Source organism: Corvus cornix, chromosome 9 (genome assembly GCF_000738735.6).
Source record: "Corvus cornix cornix isolate S_Up_H32 chromosome 9, ASM73873v5, whole genome shotgun sequence".
NCBI lineage: Eukaryota > Metazoa > Chordata > Aves > Passeriformes > Corvidae > Corvus > Corvus cornix.
This window is the reverse complement of record NC_046339.1, coordinates 11,708,393-11,728,678: the sequence shown is the minus strand read 5'-3', so window position 1 is coordinate 11,728,678 and position 20,286 is coordinate 11,708,393. Positions and strand designations below refer to the sequence as shown.

Genomic DNA, 20,286 nt, shown 5'->3' with positions numbered 1-20,286 from the left:
AAGGAACCCCAAATGTGGTACTTGGGTTTGGGTTTTCTCTTACAGCAGAGGGTGGAGGAAGTGGTTCTGCCTTGTAGCTGGCAGGGTCTGAGCCTGGTCATATAAACTGCCTTCACCATTTGTCCTGAAACTATGAACAGCAAAAACACCTTCCCTATCCTGTGAAGCTAGTGTGTGGTACGTGTATATCCGTGTGCAGGGGGCTGCATAGCAGAGGGGGTTGTGACCTCATGGGGAGCAAGTTAAGTTCCTCTCTGTCCACACCACTCTCAGCCAAACACTCCTGGCATTCCTCAGTTGTCTGCCTTTGAGAATCTTATGGAAATGTTTTATTTTTATAAAGTCAAAGCCTTTCCTTGCAACTTTATTTTCATAATATTGTGAAAATACTTCAGCAAAGTTGAGATACTTTAGAAAAACGTCATTTTAAGGAAAATAACATGTTAATATTTTTTTTTTTTTTTACTTCTATTTTTTATTTTTACTATTACCTTGGAGTATCTGCCCCAAAGTAATAGCGTGCTCTGAGAAAGAGACAATTTTTTTTTTTTTTTTTAGCTCTCTTGCATTCTGGTGAGGACTACACTACATGAGTCTCAGAAAAGGAAATTTTCCAAACAGAAAGTCTTCTTAACTTAAATTCACCTGGAAAAAATGCACCTAGTAGGAAGTCCTGTCTTAACAAGCCCGGATTTCAAGGGTGGCTCTTATAAAGGTCTTGTAAATCCTATCTTCAAATCTCTGAAAACATTATTTTTCCTTTACCTACATAGACCCTTTATAACTGTGCTGTAATGTTATTATTTAATACCTAGCTTTTGTCATTTTCTTCCTTTCAGAGCTAGGAGGGACAAGTCTGTGTGTAGGTCTGACAAAGAACCTTAGCTGTGCTATCCTGCAGGCACTGGGAGTTGCATGTTCCAGAATAGTGGTCTTTCCAGAGAAATCTGTTTCAAACATGTCTCCGTGCACTCTTCAGCCATGGTGGCCACTTAAAGAGTGAGGGTCTGAACCATGGTGTCCTGGTAGTGGCTTTTCTGTCATTGGAGCAGCTGTGAATTGGAGCAGAAAGCATTTCTTGTACCATCATTCCCAAGGCAGGCAGTTAGGCAAGAACTTGCTTGTCTTGATGAGGCTGTGCCACATGTGTTGTATTAGCATGCCAGAATAAATACGCTTCAGGTCTAGACAACAATAAAAGGCTCTAAGTGTCACCAAAGTAGGCAGATGGGGAGGCTTGTGCTTCCACAGATGCTGCTCCCAACCTCAGATGCCCTCTGGAACATTAGGGAGTGAGTTTGCTGGAGGGGAAGGGGAGATGGCTTCTTGCATGGTTGGTCTATTGTACTTTTACCCTCAGAAAATCCTCTTTATTAAGACTGACAACTTTTCCCTGTGAGGTGGATGGATTGGTCGTACTCCTAGATGAGGAAAGTGGCCTGACAGTTGTTCCTGTTTCATGCAGGGAACTGGGGGGAAAGCCAAGAGCACGTCCTGAATTTGGAAGCTGCACCTATCCCAGCTCTGGCTTTGCCTTGGTGGCTGCCTGCTGAAAGCAGAGGAGCCAAGGGGCTGTTGGTGGGTAGAGACCAGGAGCTCTGCTGGACAGCAGGCTGGCTTGTTGCCCACCTCAAAGGCTTGGCTTAACTGTGATCTGCTGCCCTCAAAACTTGGGTCATGCCTCAGGCAAAGCCATCATTACCTACCGTGGATTAATAACCTCAATTACTGGAGCCCTGTGGGTCAGATCTTCCTGTGCTGGCTGCATTACTGCCCTTTAATCTGCTTTCCTCTCTCTCATAACCTCTGAGCCCGGAGAGATCGGCAGGCAGGGGAGATCTTTTGCCTTCCAGCATGTTTCCCTTGGAAGGGCTGCAGATGTGAAACAGCAACCACAGCTGGCAGGGGACTTGAACCCACCAAGGAGGTGCACCTAGAAGGTGCTTCTGCAACTCTCAGGTTCAAAGGACAAATGTGGCAATATCTGAAAGTTTGCCATGAACTACATCTGCAAAATATCACAGCACTCATCCTGTGAGGGGCTGGCAGTCAGGTTTGGTCATCTGGGTAAGGGGCTGCATGGCTCTTGGGGCGGGAACATCCCCCCAGATTCCTTAATGTTCACTGAGCAACTGGGTAAAGGTGAGGCAGAAGTCTGGATTTCTAAAATGCTTCCCTCACTGGGTGTTTCCTTCAAGGAAAAAAGGGCAGGTCTCATCAGTGGGGAAATTGCCAGTGAAGAGAGACTGAACTGTGCAATACTGGACATGCTCCTAAATGATCTTGAAAAGTGAGGGGATGAAGAGGAGACAAAATCATTAGAGAAACAGAAGTGGACAGGAAAGAGCTGCAGAAGGATTTCTTGATACAGAGTCTCTGCTGAACTAACAACAGTATAAACTGGGGAGGAGTGCAGGGTAATGCACCCACTGATGAAACCCAAATATATGGGGGGTGTGTGTATATATAAATATTATATATATATATATATGTGCGCACATTTAAAATTTATGGGCACTCATGGTAAGGGGTGCTACCTGGGGTCTATTTCCTCACTGGAAAAAGACCGCAGAGAAAGTGTGAATCTCTGGAAGTGCTAGCTCAGCAGATGCAAGCAGAAATTATTGGAAAAGGTATAGAAAGCAAATAGGAACTATCATCCTGCCATGCTAGAAACCCCTGGAGCACTTGCACCTTGAGTACTGTGTGCAGCTGCAGTTATCCTGTCTCAGAAAAGATGTGATAGAACTAGAAAGGCGCAGGAAACAGTGACAAGGTCAGTGGAGCGTGAAGAGTAGCTGCTGCCCAGGGAATGATGGAACAGATTAGGCATTTTCAGGTGCCTGCAGAAATGAAACAATTGAGGAAGGAAATACAACAGAGGTGTATAAAACCATGACTGTTATGGAGAGCATAAAATTACCATTTCACAATATAATCTTATAATGCTCACCTTATAAGTTGAGGTGAGCATTAAATGGAATTATCAAGAAGGAGAGTTTTAATCTAATAAAAGCTTTTTCCTGCCATTGTAGAACTCCTTGCCAAAAGATAGTGAGGAGGCCAATGGTATTACTGGTTTCCAAAAATGAGTATAAAATTTTTTTGGGGAGAAAGCTATCATGGGTTCTTAAAAACCTTGTGAGACATCCTGTAGATGAGGGCATCTGCTGGGCAGTGTAAGTGGGTGGAAGGAACAGGGTCTGTCTGCTCCTTTTCTAGAGTGTCTGTTCTGAGCTGCTCATACTACTGCCAAAATGTTTGGAAATGCCCTAGAAGTTCAGGTTCAGAGGAAGTGTCACTGTACTGAAAAATACTCAGAACAACCACTTTTCCCTAATTCAAACTGGAGGCATTTGATACACAAAGCCTTCTTTACATGTAATATTACATTTCTTCTTAATGTCAGGAAGTTCAGCTCCTGAGTGCTCATTACTATAAGCTTTTTATGTGTCTGAGGATAAACCTATTAAATGATCAAGGTTATGGGACATCTTTTCTTTTGCTCCAGAACCTGCTTTGGTGAGTTCAGAGGGGCTGAGACTTTACCAAGTCAATCTCTTCAGCAGGAGCTGGAGTTGGTGGTTTCTGTTCACTCTTGTTCAGAAATGCTACTAAGAAATTAGTCTTTCTTGTCTGATGTACAAAATCAAACTCTGTCTTTTTTTCTGTGTCACCTTTTATTTGCTCTCAGAAGGTATGTGGTATACTTTATCCATGGAAGAGCTTTCAGCAGAATCTTTGCCTTATAATGAGTGCAATTTTTTACTGATCAGGAGGAGGCTAATCCTCTCATTAAACCACCAGAATGAGGACTGACAGATGATTCCCTACCTGTCCACAAATTTATTGTGTGACCTTCAGCAAACCCCTCAACTTTGTACTGCAGTTCCCACTGCCTCTTGTGTGATTGTGCTGTGCTTTGGTGGGGCTGGGTGCAGTAGAAGCTGTATGTGGCTGGTATGTCCCTGAAGCAGACCCCACCATCCCTCCTTGCCAGCAGTGCTCCCCTTCATAAAGAAGGGGGGGGGGGGGGGGAAGAAGAGGGTAATCAGAAATATCCAGAGAGCACAGTGGTGATAGTGGTTTGCACTGGAAAGGGCTGTAGTTTGTGGCCCATTCGTAAATTTTGCTCAAATGGCTCTTGGGAAGAAAGGTGTTGTGGAGTAGTTCTCTGCCACCACTGAGGAGTATCTCTGATATGTAATCACTGATCACATATGGACCCATGGAGTGAGCATCGAGAAATGAGCACCAAGTGCAAGGAGCTTTGTAAATTTACAGAGAGGGGGACAAGGTCCAAGATCTGCATCAGCACCAGCTTGGACAAAGCTCTTGAGGTTAATGGGCCCTTTCTCATCATATCCGCCTGTGTTTGGCCAGAAAATACAACAAGGGCAGAGACTTGCAAAAAACCCAACCAACCAACCAGAAACAACGCACCTGCATGAGCTGTTTGTCTGTGCACCAGTCACAGTGTTCAAAGAGCTACCAGTCACATTGGGTGAAAACAGAACAGCATGGATCCAGTACCTTGAAAGATTATTACTGCCTTTGTATGAAAACTAGGAAATTACCTTTCCTGGGTAGTCTCTTCTTTGAGCTTTGTAGATTTTCTTTCCTTTTTGGCTTTTGTAACTGGTGAACTCATACACATTATGCTATTTTAATACCTAGCAAAGAGCCTTGTCGGCTAAATCACCTTATTTTTCTCTGATCAGAGCGCAGTACATTCCTCTTTTTAGTAGAAGGTATTAATTTAAATTCTATAATCCTAAACATATTCTCGTTTCTGTTCAGTGCTTCAGAAGGCCAATGGCATTTTAATTTAATAAGGGAGAAACACACGTGACACTGTGTTCCATGTAAATGTCTTCTGACCTCAGTGATGCTTTCACAGCTTTCTTTGTGTTCCAGCAAATGCAATCCCTGCTTTTATTCAAGTACACTATAATTTCTAATACCTCTGTTCTACCAGTGGCTAAAAATTTAAATATCTGTAGCATTTTCACAGTAATGCTTGAGATGTTAGTTGCATCATTATTTAGTAGTGCAAGCTCATCAATGGAGCCACGGTGAGATGTATGCACCACTATGTCCGTTGAAGTATTGTTTGGGTACATGCTGTCCTTCTGCACTGAAATAAATTTTATTTTGGTTTACCTTGTTTTCAGATTAAAATGAGTTAACACATCTAGCAATGTCTTGATTTATGTCAGCTCTATTTATCTTTTCAAATTCTTTAAGCTTTGTTTACTGGGCTAAGATTTACCTAATTGGGTACACAGTATTACTGAGTATTTTGTGGCATGTAAACACTTGAGTCATATGCACCACAGTTCTTCCTTTGCCATTTTTATGCTTCCATTTTGCTGTTTAAACCTACTTAAACATACTCAGTTTGAAAGAACATGTGCTTGTTGCAGTCCTTATGGCCCTTCTTGGGAAATGTCAGGTTAACATTCATTCTTTTCACTGGTTTGAGTCTGCCCTCCTTTCCTCTAGTGTGAGTCAGGAACTGACCCCTTGGAGTGTGCCCCACAAAGGCTGGATTATCAGCCTTGCTGCAAGGTGATGGAAGCTTCCTAAAGAAATGGGGATTATTTTGTTGATGGTTTTATGGGTTATTCTGAGTAGATTTTCCAAGAACAACAGCATTAGTTTAATGAACAGAGGTCCCAAAATTCAGCTACCTGATGCATTTTCATTTTTTTATTCTTACAAACATTTGTATTGTGTCCAACACACTTGCCCTTGCCATGTTCATGTGATAAATCTGCCCATTCCTATGCTATCTTGATATGTATAACATTTAAGTGCAACTCTTCCCTTGTACCTAGTGCTGCACTTCAGTCCTGGCATGTCTAAAGGAGAGCCCCCTCATTTACAGCTCCATGTTGGCTGCTAAGCAAGGAGGGCACCTTGACTTTGGATCTCACTGTACTGTCCTTGATCTGCCAGATCCAGAATTGTTATCGTCTCAAACATGCTGCTGATGCATTTGCAGAAAGAGGACTGTTATTTTTTGTGCTATTACCAAAGTACCCAAGAACCACCAGTTCTGTGTTAGAGCTTCACTGTGCAAACTACTTCTGGCCTTGTTCCAGCAGGGCTACAGGCTTGCTCTCTGAGGATCAGATGTAGCAGAGGACTGAAGGACAACTCTGGGTGAAGGAGAGAGGTAACAGCTGTAGTCTCAGTTTGGTACCTGCCCTGACATGGCACCGTAGTCTTTCATGCTGGCTGAACGACTGGCTGTGGAGCAGGGATTGCTGAGGAGTGCGATGGAGCAATGATCCTGGGTAACTGGGGACATGGAGAAGGGCAGTTTCATTTAGCTTTTTGCTGTGACTTGGTGCATGTGCAAGGTCCTGTCTAAAACAGTTTATAAGTTAAGACAGAGAGAGTGATGATTTTTCAGCCTAACTCACAGCAGACAACAAAAACTGAGTTTAGTATGAATCCCAGGGATTAGTTAGTAATACCTTCCATCCTTCTAACAGTCCTGAACTGTATGCTACTGGCTTTGCTTCTAGTTAAATGCTATTTTTCAGCATATGAACTAGAGTTGACTGGAAAAGAAGAGCTACCATCTCACGAAAAATTTGGCATTTTAACTGGTTTTTTTCCCTTTTCTATTCAGGAGTAAAATTGAAACTGTGGAGTATTTATTGAGGGCATGAAAGACTCCAGGTGCTCTCAAAAATATTAGTTTTGCCACAAATACTTGATAGCTTCTCACGCCTAAACAGCATTTCTTTTGTTATGCCTGGTTTCTGTGCCTTAGTAGTATGATCTAGATGTTAACCTCTAAGTCTGTATCCCCACTCTTGAATCCGTTTGAAGTGCTGGCCAGAAGCCTGTTGCATCCTAGAGTGCACTCTTTGGAAAAATGTCCATCTCATGAGCTGGCCAGAGACACCTGGCCGCTTCTGCCAGGTATTAGGAGAAACAAAAGCAGAGAAAGCTTTGAAAGGTGGTGAGTAGGGAACCCTGGTTGAGCACAAGGTAATTCAGTTAGAAAATCACCCTTGTACTGGGTTCCTCTTTGTCACAGAGGGAGCTGCTTTTTAGTGCAGTATTAGAGCTTACTCAGGCGAAAGAGTTATTTTGAACGGCTTTTGTATATGATAGTACTGTTTTATCGAAGGAGTTTTTCTGTGCTTCTGTGCTTTCCAGCCTTGTGTTGTGGGTTTTGTGTAATTTCATGAATTGGAGACAGTTCTAAGGAGAGCATCTTTCCCTAACCATCGTTGCATGTGAAATACGTGCCCTACCTTTCTCTGTGCAGCACCAACACTGAGACTTGAGTCTGCAGCGCTGTAAGAGTGACAGTTTAAAAATGGGTAAAAAAGAAGGTACCTTGAGTTTCAATGGAGCGCCCTTTGCAGGAAGCTGGTGGGTTTGTAGGTGGAAATATGCACGCTTCCTCGTTTACAGCGTGTCCGTAAAGGAGCACGCCTAGCTAGGCACCCGCTCCCACCGGTGATTTAAGACCAGAGGTGTGTCTTCTTCCCGGCCACGTTGTCGGTCCCGTGGTTCCAGCCCCCGGGAGCCCCGCGCTCGGTGCCCCCGCACGTGGTGCCTTCGGTCGCTGGGGACACCCGCGGGCACCGACCCTGCCCGTCCCCGCACGGGGCCCCGGCGCTGCTGGGGCAGGCGGCGGGGCTGTCTCCTCCCTCCCTTCCTCGCTCCCCGCCAGGACTCGCAGAACTTGAGCGCGGCGGGGCCGTGCGGGGCGGCGGGACCGGGCCCTCGGTGGCGGGGGGGAAGCGGCAGAGCCCCCGCCCGGCCTCGCCCCAGCAGAGCGGAGCGGCCGAGCCCCGGCGGCGGGGGGGTCCCGGCGGCGCTGCCCGCCCCGGCGGGGGCTGTGCCGGCAGGGGGCAGGGCTGGGAGCCGGCCGCGCGTGTTTCTAGGGCTTGACGTCCTTCCAGCCAGCCCGCCCCGCTTCCCGGCACGGCCGGCCCTCCGCCGGCGGACAAGTCCCGAGAAGTGGCGGCGGGGTCCCCCTCCCTCCCCCGGGCGCGGCGGGGCCACGGCGATGGGCCGGGAAGTTTGGCGTCGAGGGGGCCCGGCGCCCCGCCGCTGAGAGCCGGCCGCTCCGGGGCTGGTCCCTTTTCCGAGGAGCGGGAGGGCGCCACAAAGTGAAATCCATGAGGATTCTCGGGCTTCTCCTGGAGAAAGGCTCGCATATGCTGCAGTGTCTCTGTGGAAGGCGCCTGAGATCCAGCCACAGCCCAGGTGGGGAGCGCGCGTCCTTGTCCTCGCCGCCCTCGCCTCCCCGCCCGGGCGCCGCTCGGCCCGGGCTGGCCCCGTTTCCTCGCCGTCCGCCCCTGCTCCTCCGCCTCGCCGGCGCCGCGTACAGGTGGCCGGGATGGGCCGGGCGCTGTCCGCGGTGCTGACCCCGCCGGGCGTCCCCGGGACCGAGTCCCCGTTAACTCGGCATCCCCCACACGCGGGTCCCCTCCGCCCCTAGCATCCCCACCCGCTGGATTCCCAACCTGGCCCCCCTCTACCCGAGGCCTGCCCCCCATCCTGTGCTTAATCCCACCTGGAGTCCCCACCTACACAGAACCCCCACGTGTGTCCTTTGTCCTCACAGAGATTCCTACCTCACACACGACCCTCATTGTTGTTCCCTATTCCACCTGCAGCCCACTCAGGTCCTTTTTCTTCCTGTGTAACCTCTGTATCTCCCATCTCACCTGGAATCCCCCACTGTGGCCTCGGTTACCGCCTGGCGAATATGGGGATAACCTTCCCCAGAGTGCCAGTGGCCCCACATATCTCTGGGGTTGGCCCCACTGTACTTTGTTTTTGGTAGAAGTAATGTCACAATGTTTTTCTGGTGGAAGGTGTTTAATGTGTTTTTGAGTGGGAATGTACTTAGAAGCAAAAGGAAATCCTTGCCGGCTCCTGATGGGGGGCCAGGAGACTCCCAACTCCCCTCTCAGCTTCTAGCCTGTTGGGGAGAGAGCATTTCACTAGGATAGGAAGGAAGAGCAGTGGGATGATTTTTTGAACAATATTCCTGATCCTAAACACTTTCCCTGAGCACTTTTTGAAGAGGCAAATAAGTGCATGAGTGTCTTGGTTTGGTGTGGTACTAGCCCTGAGTTTTAGGATGGTCTTGTTGAAGCTTTTTAAGAGGTGTTTCTGAAGTTTCTTCTGTGCTATATGTGTTTCTTCCATGAATCTGACTTTTCTTCTCTATGATACTGGGTAAATGCCTATGGAAAAAAACCCTATGTTATTATTATTAGTAGTAGAAGCTACTAATTGGATGCTTATGAGGACGTCTTTCAGAGTATTCTTTCCTAATACTTGTGTTGGGTTTTTTTGTGAGATCTTGGTCCTAGAAGCAGAAAATGTCCATGCCTCCAGTGCAAACGCTTGGTGTTGTTTCTTGAAAAGAAAGGCTGTTCTTGGGGGAACACTGTTGCTGAGGTAGCCTGGATTCCCTTACGGCCCTGCTAAGGAACAGCTGTTAATGGTTATAGGCACCCATTTATGCCTCAGTAGCCTCTTCCCTCCCATGACACTTTTGTGTGCAAGTTGCTGTCTGTGACAAGCTCACGGTAACAGGAGAATCTTTGGGAGAGAATGCTGAACTCCCTTCAAAGTATGTTCTGCCCTGGTTTGAAGAACAATATGATAAATAAATAGAATAAATCGTGGCTGCACTTGGAAGCATCACACATACTAGTCTCTTTTCAGTGCAAAACTATAATAGAGTTTTCTTCATAGTGCTACGTGTGAGTGTTTGTTTTGTGTCTTTTGGAAGCCTGGAGCAGTAAAGAGAACAATCAGCTACTTGTAAAAGTGGGGTGGTGCTCAGGCCATGGGGGCTAGGCTGTAACTTAGTGAACTAGAAGTTGATGATAGTGTCCTAATAGTTTCCTGGTGGAGCTGGTTTGGCTTTACAGGTGGATCCCTTGCTGGAGCGTGCTTAATGCATATGTGGTGCTTGAGCCTTTTCTCATCTCCCCCTCTCTGAAGAATGATACTGAACATTACATAGCCTATGTCTTTCCTGAGGTTGTGCTCTAAGGAGACAGTCTGTGGGAATGATCTCCTATTGTTATCCCAACTGAGCTTATTTTCCAGGTACTAGCCCCATGCCACCACAAGCCTGAGCACTCAGATGGGGTCTGTTGCTTTGAATCAGATTGCTAAAATATGTTCCCTCTTCTTGGCTGCACTTTTAAATTTTCCATTAAGTTTGGGGTTTATGTTCTTGAAAAACGTGCAATAAAAATGAAAGCTTCCACCTATAAAGGGGTCACTGTGGGCTGGGCCTGCTGGAGGAGAAATCTCCTTGCTACTTTTTCAGAAGGTGAACGTGCCCCAGGAGACAACCCTAAAGGTGTAGTGGTGTGCCCAGCAAGGCACTGTGGGGTCAAGCCAGTCAGAGATTGTAAACCAACAAAAGGATTATAAAATTGCAGGAGCGGAAGGACTGTGGAAACATGGACTGCAACAGTGGTGGCACAGAGTGCTGTGAGCTACTTACATGCCCTTGATCCTCTGATCTGAAGTTACTCTGACAGATTGACCAAGCCTTTTGCCTTGGCTCATATCCTCATATCTGTGTTTTCTTTAACGCAAACAACTCATATGGATGTGAGCACACGTTTGAAGTCAGATTTGTATTTGTGTGTTGTGCTGACTCGGAGCCTTAGACCACTCCTGATTCTGATAGAAGCTAATGCATGATGCTTCAAAGAGAAACAGTCAAATATTGAAGGTAGTTGTGCAGTACTGTACAGCTCTGTTGTGATGTTGGCAAAATTATTAGCAAGATTTTTGTTATTATGTGAAGACCTCTCACCTCTTTACTTTAGCTTACTCTAGCCTGTTGTTTTCTTATGCTCCACTTCTGAGGTGTGCAGGCCTTGTCTTTGTCTGTGCAGGGGGAGGCTGTGGTTATTTGAACAGCACCTTGCAAAATGGGGCTTAATGGGTCTCCAAGCCACCACAAAAGTGCAAGTAATTCATAGCAATGCAGGGTAAGAGATTTATCCTATTCCTTTGTGAATTTCTTTACGAGTATTTTAGCACAGCAACATCCTGTATCATCTTTCAGGTGCTTCAATTGTTATCTTAGTTTCAGAGTTTGTAAGCTGACTGTCTTGCATGTGCAGAGATATTTCCCTTCTTGATGGTGCAACCACAATTGATTTTGTTAAGTGTTTTTTTCTTTAATTTCTTTTCTCTGCTAACACTTTTTCCCATTTGTTTGAGAGGTGTGGTTTTTTTGCTTTTGGCTTCCTAGCCAACATTATGAAATAGGTAGCTACTACACTGTTAAGTTCAAGGTAAACATTAAATAATTACTGTATTGTTGTTGTAGCTGTGAATAGAGTTGTGAAAAAGTATTTTGAGTGACCTGTGCCTGGTTTGCAGTCACTTTGATGCCAAAGGCCCTGTACCCATAGGCTGGATAATAGCAGCATGGAGATTTCTGCTAATGAGTGTTTGTCTTCCTCAATAAGGATTTCTCACTTGCCTCTATGAGTGGTTCTGTCTCATGCCTGTACTCCCTTTGGCTCCTGTACAGACTCTCCTGTGGGATGCATCATTGCTAAAACCACAGATATTTCTCACATCGACCAGCAACAGCATTCACCAGCAATGCATTTTCAGCTTTATTTTCAGTAGTAGAGGTTTGATTGTATCCAGAGACTGATCTATTCTCAAACATTTATAAGAGTACTTCTCAGTTTAAGTCCCTATTTTGTAAATTGATGCCTTCAGTACAAATTAAGCTCATATTGAAAGTAAATCCTGAACTTGGCTTCCATGGGTGTCTCACACTGGTGAAATCTGGAGATGCTCCTGGAAATATGCTGATTGATGCTGGCTTTATGGCAAATTAAAATGATGTCTGGCACAGTAGGTCTTCATATTTCTCCAGGCATCACAACACTAAGTTTGGTATTTGGAGCAACAGGACCAAGCATTCTGTCTAGGTAGGCAGGGTCAGGCTGTGCCTCTGCCATTAGCCAATCTGTTGCTACCCATACACATCTTTGCTTTGCCCTGAAAGTGTTTGGGGCACTGTCATAACGTGTCTGCATATGCAAGTCATCTGCAGATGCAAACAGAGTCACGCACATAGGAGGTACAATTGCATATTCAAGAATAGTATTTGGCTTATGAGCAGAATAGACACTCCTTGGTTTGCTTGTACAGTCATCTGTGCATTCATTTACATTTTATTTACATACACTAGTTCTTGAAAATTTTCCCACTGCTGTTTATTCAAGTAAACAGCAAGTACAGTGCACAGCAAATACTGCACAGTTCAGCTTCAAATTACTGGAAGCAACAGCTCTGTGCAAATAAGCGACAGACAGTGAAACTTGCAGTTCCTTGCTGAGTTCAGGGAGCACAGAGACTCTTTGATCTGTGGCAGCTCAGAGTATGGATGTGCATTGCTAGTGGGAGATGGGAACGGTGGCTTAGTGGTGCTGAGCTGGAGCTGGGAGTGGGTTGCCAGGCTGAGAAGCACTGGGATCTGACTGGGGGTCATCAGCACTTTCTCCTTCCTGCACCAGGTGTCTTGCCCGCCATTCTCTGCCACTGTTGCTGCACGTATTTTGCTCAGGCGTCCTCTTCCTGTTTTGTGTTTTTGGAAAAGTAACACTTGCTGACCAGTGGAAATGAAGTGCCTGTGCTGTTCTGGGATTATGCCTGTTGTTGACACTCATATGCTAGTGGAAAGAATACCTTTGTCTGATTTAGTTTAATTCACCTGGGAAATGAATTAAACAAAAGTCTGAAAAATCTTTTTTATTATAACAGGAGCACTCCTCTGGGGTATTATTCAAGAATAGCTATAGCATTTTAAATCCACACTTCCCTTTATTCTGAAGTAACCCTCTCATGCAGATGTCGGCTAAGCATCTCTCCTAGAAGTCCGTAGTGCTGTGGATCTTTGTAAAAAAATCTGTTCTGACTGAGCTAGACATGATGAATTTCTTAGCAGTTTTATTTGGTGAAATTACTTGATTTCTATCATACAAAAATTCCAGAGATATAGATAATGAACTTAGTTAAATGCATATAACTTTTTTAAGTGCTTGCACCCAGTTCTGTATAGTTATGTAAAGGAAAGACTTTGATATTTTGCAGGATTTTATTTTTCAGTTTGCAATAAAGTATTTCATAAATCTTTGAAAGAAATGTAGGTCCAGGAATTCCCTGGGTGTAAAGTGGCTTAGCAATGCATAGCTGTCAGCCAGATGTCTGAGGTTACAGAGCTAGGCATCTGGAATTGCTGGATCTTCAGTCAGTCTTCTGAATATTGAAACTTGTCTGGGTCCTACCAGAGTGTCACTGATATTGAATCATATTTGGAAAATGTTTTACTTTCTGTGAGTGAGCAAGTTCAAGAAAAATAAGAATAATTTGAATTTTCATAAATACTTGTAATCAGGATGATTAACAGTATTCTGAAGCAGAGGTTTGCTGGTTTATGGTACTTCTCACCTGAAGGTTTGCATGGCTTTGAAAAGGAATAAAGCTTAACTTCCTTTGCTTCCCAATCTCAGCCAAGAGAAGAGTTTGTCTTGAGATTAAACACCATGTGCAATTGTGATGCATTATAAACTCTAAGTTTGATGGGAAATGTTAACTAACAATATAATGAAATAATTTTTCAGCTTTTTTATTGGTTTTCCAGAATGACTGTGTGTATAAAATACTGTGTTCTGTGTTGCTGTTTTTCCACTCTTAAGAGTAACAAAAGTATCTGGGGTCAATGGCAGATACTTAAAGTTGATGACTTTCAGAGCAGATGCCTTCAGCTTAGGAGTTGTGTGTGTGACTGTCTTAGGTCATGTCCACTCAAAGACCAAGGAGTATTTCCGGAGACAGGTCTCAGCTCACTGAACCATCTAAGTGCATATTTAACTCTATGCGTGCACCTAGTCCATTTTAAGATGGCCACATGCTTGAATACTTATCAGAACCATTGTTTTAGATGAGTGGTATGTATCATCCCTAAAATTCTTCTTGTTTTCCTTGTCCACAGATCATTGACAGTAGGCTTGTTTTCTGTTTCCAGCAGATCCCTTTGGAGGTATTTCACAGCCATCAGTTCCCAGACGGAAAGCCCTGTTCATTAAAGAAATTTAAATTTTCCTGCTTTGTTTGTGAGAGTGATCTACTTCTGGCTCACTGAACTTAGTCTCAAAACCAAGCCACTTGTCTTCCCATAGCCCTTTCTGCTGCTTTCCAGAAGTAACCTGTTTAATTTTTTACCAGACTGATGCTAGTTTTGAATTTTTAGTCCAGGTTGTACATATATCGTCAAAAGTTTAGCATGGTCTGAAAACTAGATGAGATTTTTTGTAGAATATGGAAGTTTTTCTATTGTAAAAGACCTCTAAGATTATTGAGTACAATTGTTAACCCAGCACTGCTAAATCCACCACTAAGTGCCACATCTGCGTGTCTTAAATACCTCAAGGGATGGTGACTCCACCTCTTCCCTAGGCAGCCTGTTCTAATGCTTAGCAACTCTTTCAGTGAAGAAATTTTTCCTAATATACAATCTAAAGCTCCCCTGATGCAACTTGAGGCCATTTCCTCTTGTTCTGTCACTTGTTACTTAAAGGAAGAGACGGACCCTTACCTTTGTACAACCTTCTGTTAGGGAATCGTAGAGAGCAATAAGGTCCCCCCTGATTCTCTCTTTCTCCAGGTTAAACAATCCCAGCTCCCTCAGCCATTCCTCATAGGACTTGTTCTCTAGGCTCTTCCCCAGCTCCGTTCTGGAGCTGGACAGAGAACCTCAGTGTCTTTCTTGAAGTAAGGGGCCCAAAACTGGACACGGGAATTGAGCTGTGGCCTCGTAAGTGCCCAGCACAGGAATGATCACCTCCCCAGATGCAATGATAGTGCACAAAGCTTTCAATTGTGTGAATAGATGTTTGCTTAAAAGGCCTTTAAATAATTCTTCTTCCCCTTGGAGGAAAAGAGATGTGTAATGTTTAATAATAAAAATAGCGTTTCTTCCCATAGCCTGAAATGGCATGGAAGGAGGTAATCATGTTTTGTATGGCAAAGCATTTTTCTAAATAGCATGTTTATGCCTTTCTAGCATGGTGGCTGTGATTGGCTGCTGGGCCGATTTGCATGTGCTAAATTGCAGTCCTGGGGATCTGTGAAAACAACCCAGCAAAGCCAATCTCAGCTGGGAGCATGGAAGCTGCTGCTAATTTTGTGATGAGCCACCCCCAGGCCCAGCGTGAGTCATTATCATTGTTTTGTTTTCCAGCAGTCGGTACCAAATGCTTCCGGGATCCAAAGCGTGGATTATCTCTGGAATTGTATTTGTTCCCTCAAAGCTTTGTTTGTTCCAGATAAGAGGAAAGAATAGGAAAAAAACCTGTTTAAAAAAAAACATGAAATAATTGTTTCCTTATTAGTGTTCTCTTCCTGCTTTTAATGTGCATTCAAAGCCATTTGTTCACTTGAAAACTCACTTGTACATAGCCCAGCAGTCACTGCTCAGTCCTAATCAGTTTGCTTTGTGCTGCCAAGGGGGTTGGGGGGGGCAACAGTAAGTACAGTAAGATGAGGCAACTTGGCTGAAGTCATTGTTTGGCTCTGGCAGAGCTGAGGTGGGGAGTTTCTGCTGTCCCTTCTATTTATCTTGCTGGTTTCTCAGAGAGTGTTTTTATGAAGCCACAGCTGTGTGTGGGACCAGCTGGGACATCCATTTGCTGTAGGTCAGGAGTCTTTGATCTGAGGAGTGCACTGGCCTGATCCCCAGGGTCTTACACCTGATACCCACTTGCTGGGGTTGCTGGTCCACTGGAAGATAGGACAAGGTGTTGAGAGAACAAAAGGCCATGCCCTGTGCTGGGATTGTGACAAACAGTCAATTTGTTCCCAACTTTTAGCTCTTGTTTCAGGCTGTCTTCTCAAATAGACTTCTTTGGTGTGCCATGGACTGTGCAAGTGTAGCTGCAGGGACTGTGGGTGGGATGCAGAGGAAATGTTGGGTCCTGCAGAGGAAAGGTCCAGGAGTGGGAAATTGCATGTGTATGGGTATACAGAAGTGATTTAAATTCAAAACTTCAACATACAGTGGGTGGAAAAGACATGGACAGAGTGGGAAGCCTATATGAGCATGGGAGTGGAATAAGGAGCTGAGAGCACTGAAAAAGAGCAATGGAAAAAGGGGAACTTCTAGTGAAACTGGCTTTAAAATGTAGCTAAACATGCTGTTCTTGCTTTGCGGACAAGAGTACCCAGTCTGGTGTTCCCTCCTCTGCCTTACTGATTTTCAGGATGGGGAGGTCTGCTGGGAAGATCCAAAGTACGTCTGGAGAGAGGGACAGGCAATAGTAGTCTTCCTTATGGGGCTGGGGGTGGAGCTGGACATATTTACACGGAGAATTCAAACTGGAAAAGCACAAGAATCAAAAGTGTGACACTCCACAATATTCGAGTCTCTCTGTGATGTTGGTGTGTCTGCAGATAACCACTGGAATGGTCTTGCAATGTCCTCCATGCTGCAAGTTCCTTCTTAGTTCTGGATTTCCTCTTTTGTTGCAATCTGACATGAAAACCAAACCAGAGAAAATAACGATTCTACTGCTGGTGGGACTGGGCAGCCAACGTGCTGCCACTACTTTTCTGTAGTAAGAAAAGTAAGTTTCTGTGACTTAATGTTGCCATTGTTTATCCTCTTCTATGGCTTTTTGTTGGTGGAGAGAGTGGCACATGAGCCTACGTCGAATCGCAGCAGTGAAATTCAAGCGCAGACCCTGACAGACTGGGACACTTTCCTATGTCCCAGTGGATGGTGCTCCCCTTGCTCTCAGTTCTGTGTGCCCAGGCCCTTTACTTCCCTGCTGCTTCAGTTTAGAAATAGCATAGGGTTATCCTGGGTGGTGTATTTGTGAGGCTGGAGGGACTCTTAGGTGTTGTTTTTGAAAGGCTGATTTCCCCAGGTATTTATGCTCAGTACAAGCAGGGTATAATCTTTGTAAATACTCAGTGGGTTGATCAGACAAATATGTATATATTCACATATGGCTTAATGTCCTGTGGCTGTGCTTGGGTGTTCCTCTCTAATAACTATAATTTACCTTTAATGGATAAGACAAAGAAACCTGGTCTGCTTTTTCCTCTATTTCTGCGTTTTCTGGAGTTTCTGTGATGGATCCTTTACTGTGCTCACCCTTAACCTGAAGAGGCAGTTGTGGCATTATAAATCATGCTCTCAGATGCTTGCAGGCTGCTCAGCAATGAAATGCATCTTCCCTGCCCTGCCTTTCCTGCTAAATGGCTGACACACATCTTACAACATCTTGCTGGAGTTCTGTTTCTGCCCTGCAGCTCATTCACAGCACCTTGGCCGAGAAGGCAATGTGACTGTGTTTTACAGTTGGTTGAGGGCTTTGTTTTTGAGGTTAGAAAAGGTTAGAGTTAGAACAATCAAATTTTTTCAGATGGTGTGTGAAGCATGAATAAGGAGGGCGATTAAATGGGAGCATGTCTTTTCCTGAGGAAACACTTTACTGAATGAATTTCGCACTTGTTTGGCGTTTCTGGCAGGTGGTGGGTCTTGCTGAGAGCGCTCCCATGAGAGTTTCTCTCCTACTCATCTACAGCTCGTGCCCTTTGGGTCGATACTTCTCTGTCTAACATGCTGTCTGGCAAGGGGTGCTCCCACCTCCTAGAGGAGGTCGGGAAATACACTTTCTAAATAATAGAAAAAGTCTGCTAAATATAAAAATACCCAAACCAGAGGCTTTTCTTTGTTAGTAGTAAGGGAAAAAAAACAACTCCAAACTGGCAGAAAAATCCAGACAGGGACACTGCTTTGTGGAATAGCCATAGGTGCCTCTTGGGGACTGTGCTAAGGGCTGTTTTGGCATAAGGCTGTGTCTGCTCAGTGAGGAGAGTTCATTGCTTACGTGCATGTCCACTGAAGAAAAGGTTTTCAGTAACACAGTCGTGTTTTGACAAGGGACTGGCAAGGTGCAGAGAGAGAAATGCAGACCCCTGAAATGTGCTGGGAAGACCGTTATGGGTCTATTTCCCACCCAGAGCAGGGACAAAGGACTGGTAAATCCTGCTCACTCAGCCCAGAGGCATTGCTTCTCTTTCTCTCCTGTCCCCCTGCTCACTCATGTGAGCTCCAGACTCACTGCAAGTCTCAGACTCATTAGATTTTCCCTGCTGCTTCGTTGCTCCTGATCTGTAGAAGAGGTGGACAGCACAGTGTTGGGGAGGAGAGAAAGGCATTGCATCTCCATTGTTTATGGGAATGTTGTTCACTTGTCTGGTAAAATGCTGCTGGAATTAAATGTTAGAGGAATTATGTCTTGATACTCAGCGAGCACATGTTGCCCCACTAACAGCCAAAGGACAGTTGTCTGTTTTAGCACTTCTATAATCGCTCGCTAAGCTTTGACACTGAGAGCCAATGTGCCTTACTCCCTACTTCATCTCTGCTTTATCAACAGTGGTGGTATGTTATAGAGACAGATCTTCACTGGGTTTAGTGTAGCCTGGAGAGAATTAGTTAAAAAAAAAAAAAAGAAACCTCTCTGTAAAAGTTACCAATAGAAAGACATAGGGAGGTAGCATCAACTAACGGAAAAATATGGAGCAATTAATCCTGGCCAGAATAAAGTGTCCATCTAGCCCAGTAGTCTTTCTCCATCCACATCAAACAGTTAGAAAAAAGTAAGAAACCAGGAATATGATGTGTACCCGAAATGCTCTCCCAGCTGCTAGCTATTTTCAGCTTAGAAAATTATCTGAGTCAGACGTGGTTCAATGTACGTAAAAATTCTCAATGGATTTTTCTTCTGTGTACTTGACCAGTCTCCCCTTGAGTTCACGGACATTTTTAGCATCATAATGTCCTGTGGAAAGGATTTCCCCAGTCCTGTTACATGAAGAAGCCCCTCTTTTCCTTTGTTTTGAACTTGATTCCTGCTAGCTTGGATTGATGCTTTCCAGAGACTCAGTAGTGAACAAGATAGTGAATAACAGATCCTATTCTTCTCTTATGCTAGTTGTGTTTGCAGAGACCACAAGCATACTCCTGCTAAGCTGTCTCTCACAGTTTGAAGAGTCTTGGATTTTCTTGTTGCGCTTCTCCAGTTCTAGTAAATGCTTGTTGCAATGAGAGGAGCACAACAGTGCACACTTGCCTCATGTAAGGCATTGCTTTTCTTTATGCCTAGGGGCTCAAAACCAGTGGGGTCAATTCAGCTGGAGAGACAGCAGTTGTCATGTGGGGTACAGAAAGGAAAGCAGGCTGGTAAGTAGGCTGTTATGGCTAAATGATGAGCTCTGTAGCTGTCAGTCCCTACAAGCTTGTGATTAAAGTGGCATCTCAAGCTGTGGGTGGACACAGCCTCAGTGATTGCCACGTCAGGAGACGAGGATGGCCGTGCCGGAAGCTCTGTGTGATGAAGCGTGGGGGATCACCTTGAGACACGATTTCAGCTTTTGGATGCTTTGAGCTCTGTTCTGCCTGATGAGCTGTGCTGGCAGCTGGCTGCCCATGGACCAGAGCAGGAGTGGGGGAGCTGGTTCCACTCTGATGTGAGATGCTGCCCCTCACAGCCCGAGGAGAGAAACCAGGATGCCTGGGGCATAACGGAGCTCCCTTCGTAGAATATCCCAAGTTGGAAGGGACCCACAAGGATCATGGAAACCCAGTTCCTTTTTTCGTATACATTTGCACAGTGAGATGAGATGGAGCTTAAACCCCATTGATTGCATTGACAAGATCTCCACCGAGTGTGGGAGAAGCCAGGGAGAGTTGCTCAGTCTGATATTTAGGCTGTGGGTACCTGCATGTAACTCTACCGTGGGTGCCACCACACCTTCCTCTGCCTCGTTGCCTGTCTGTACTGCGGAGACAGTGCTGTCTTCTTTGCAAAGTACCTGTGGGAATAACCCAGGACCTGTGTGGACAACTGAAGGACTGTAAGTCTCAAAGCTGTTTAATATTACTCTGTGTGTACACAGGAACTGGGGAAAGGGGCTAGGATTTTAGGTATTTAGCAGAAGATGCACCATGGGAATTTGAGAGTATGGTTGAAATTCCTCATTTGTGCTTTAAGAGGCATTTGAGACTCCCAGCCATTCAGTAAGCTCCCATTAAAAGCACATGCATTACAAATTTCTCACGTAAAAGTATTTAATGTTCAGTAGAAGTGCAGCTTGCCAGGGAGAATATATTGGTTGCCTATTAAGAGAAACAGATGAAGGCAATTGCTTTCTAAGGGTTAAGTATGACCT

At 45.0% G+C, this 20,286-nt stretch overlaps 1 protein-coding gene across 2 annotated transcripts in view; it reads left to right on the top strand.

Annotated features, from left to right (window-relative positions):
* The window catches only part of FGF12 (fibroblast growth factor 12), a 220,793-nt gene that overhangs the window by 72,640 nt on the left and 127,867 nt on the right, over positions 1-20,286 (top strand). The window contains exon 1 of one of the 2 annotated variants that reach the window (XM_039556822.1): positions 7,930-8,241. The exons of the other annotated variant lie outside the window; for it this stretch is intronic. Within the exon in view, the coding sequence (XP_039412756.1) occupies positions 8,154-8,241 (88 nt within the window). The 5' untranslated portion in view covers positions 7,930-8,153. Of the gene's footprint in view, positions 1-7,929; positions 8,242-20,286 lie in introns of those variants that run through there. 2 annotated transcript variants of the gene reach the window in all.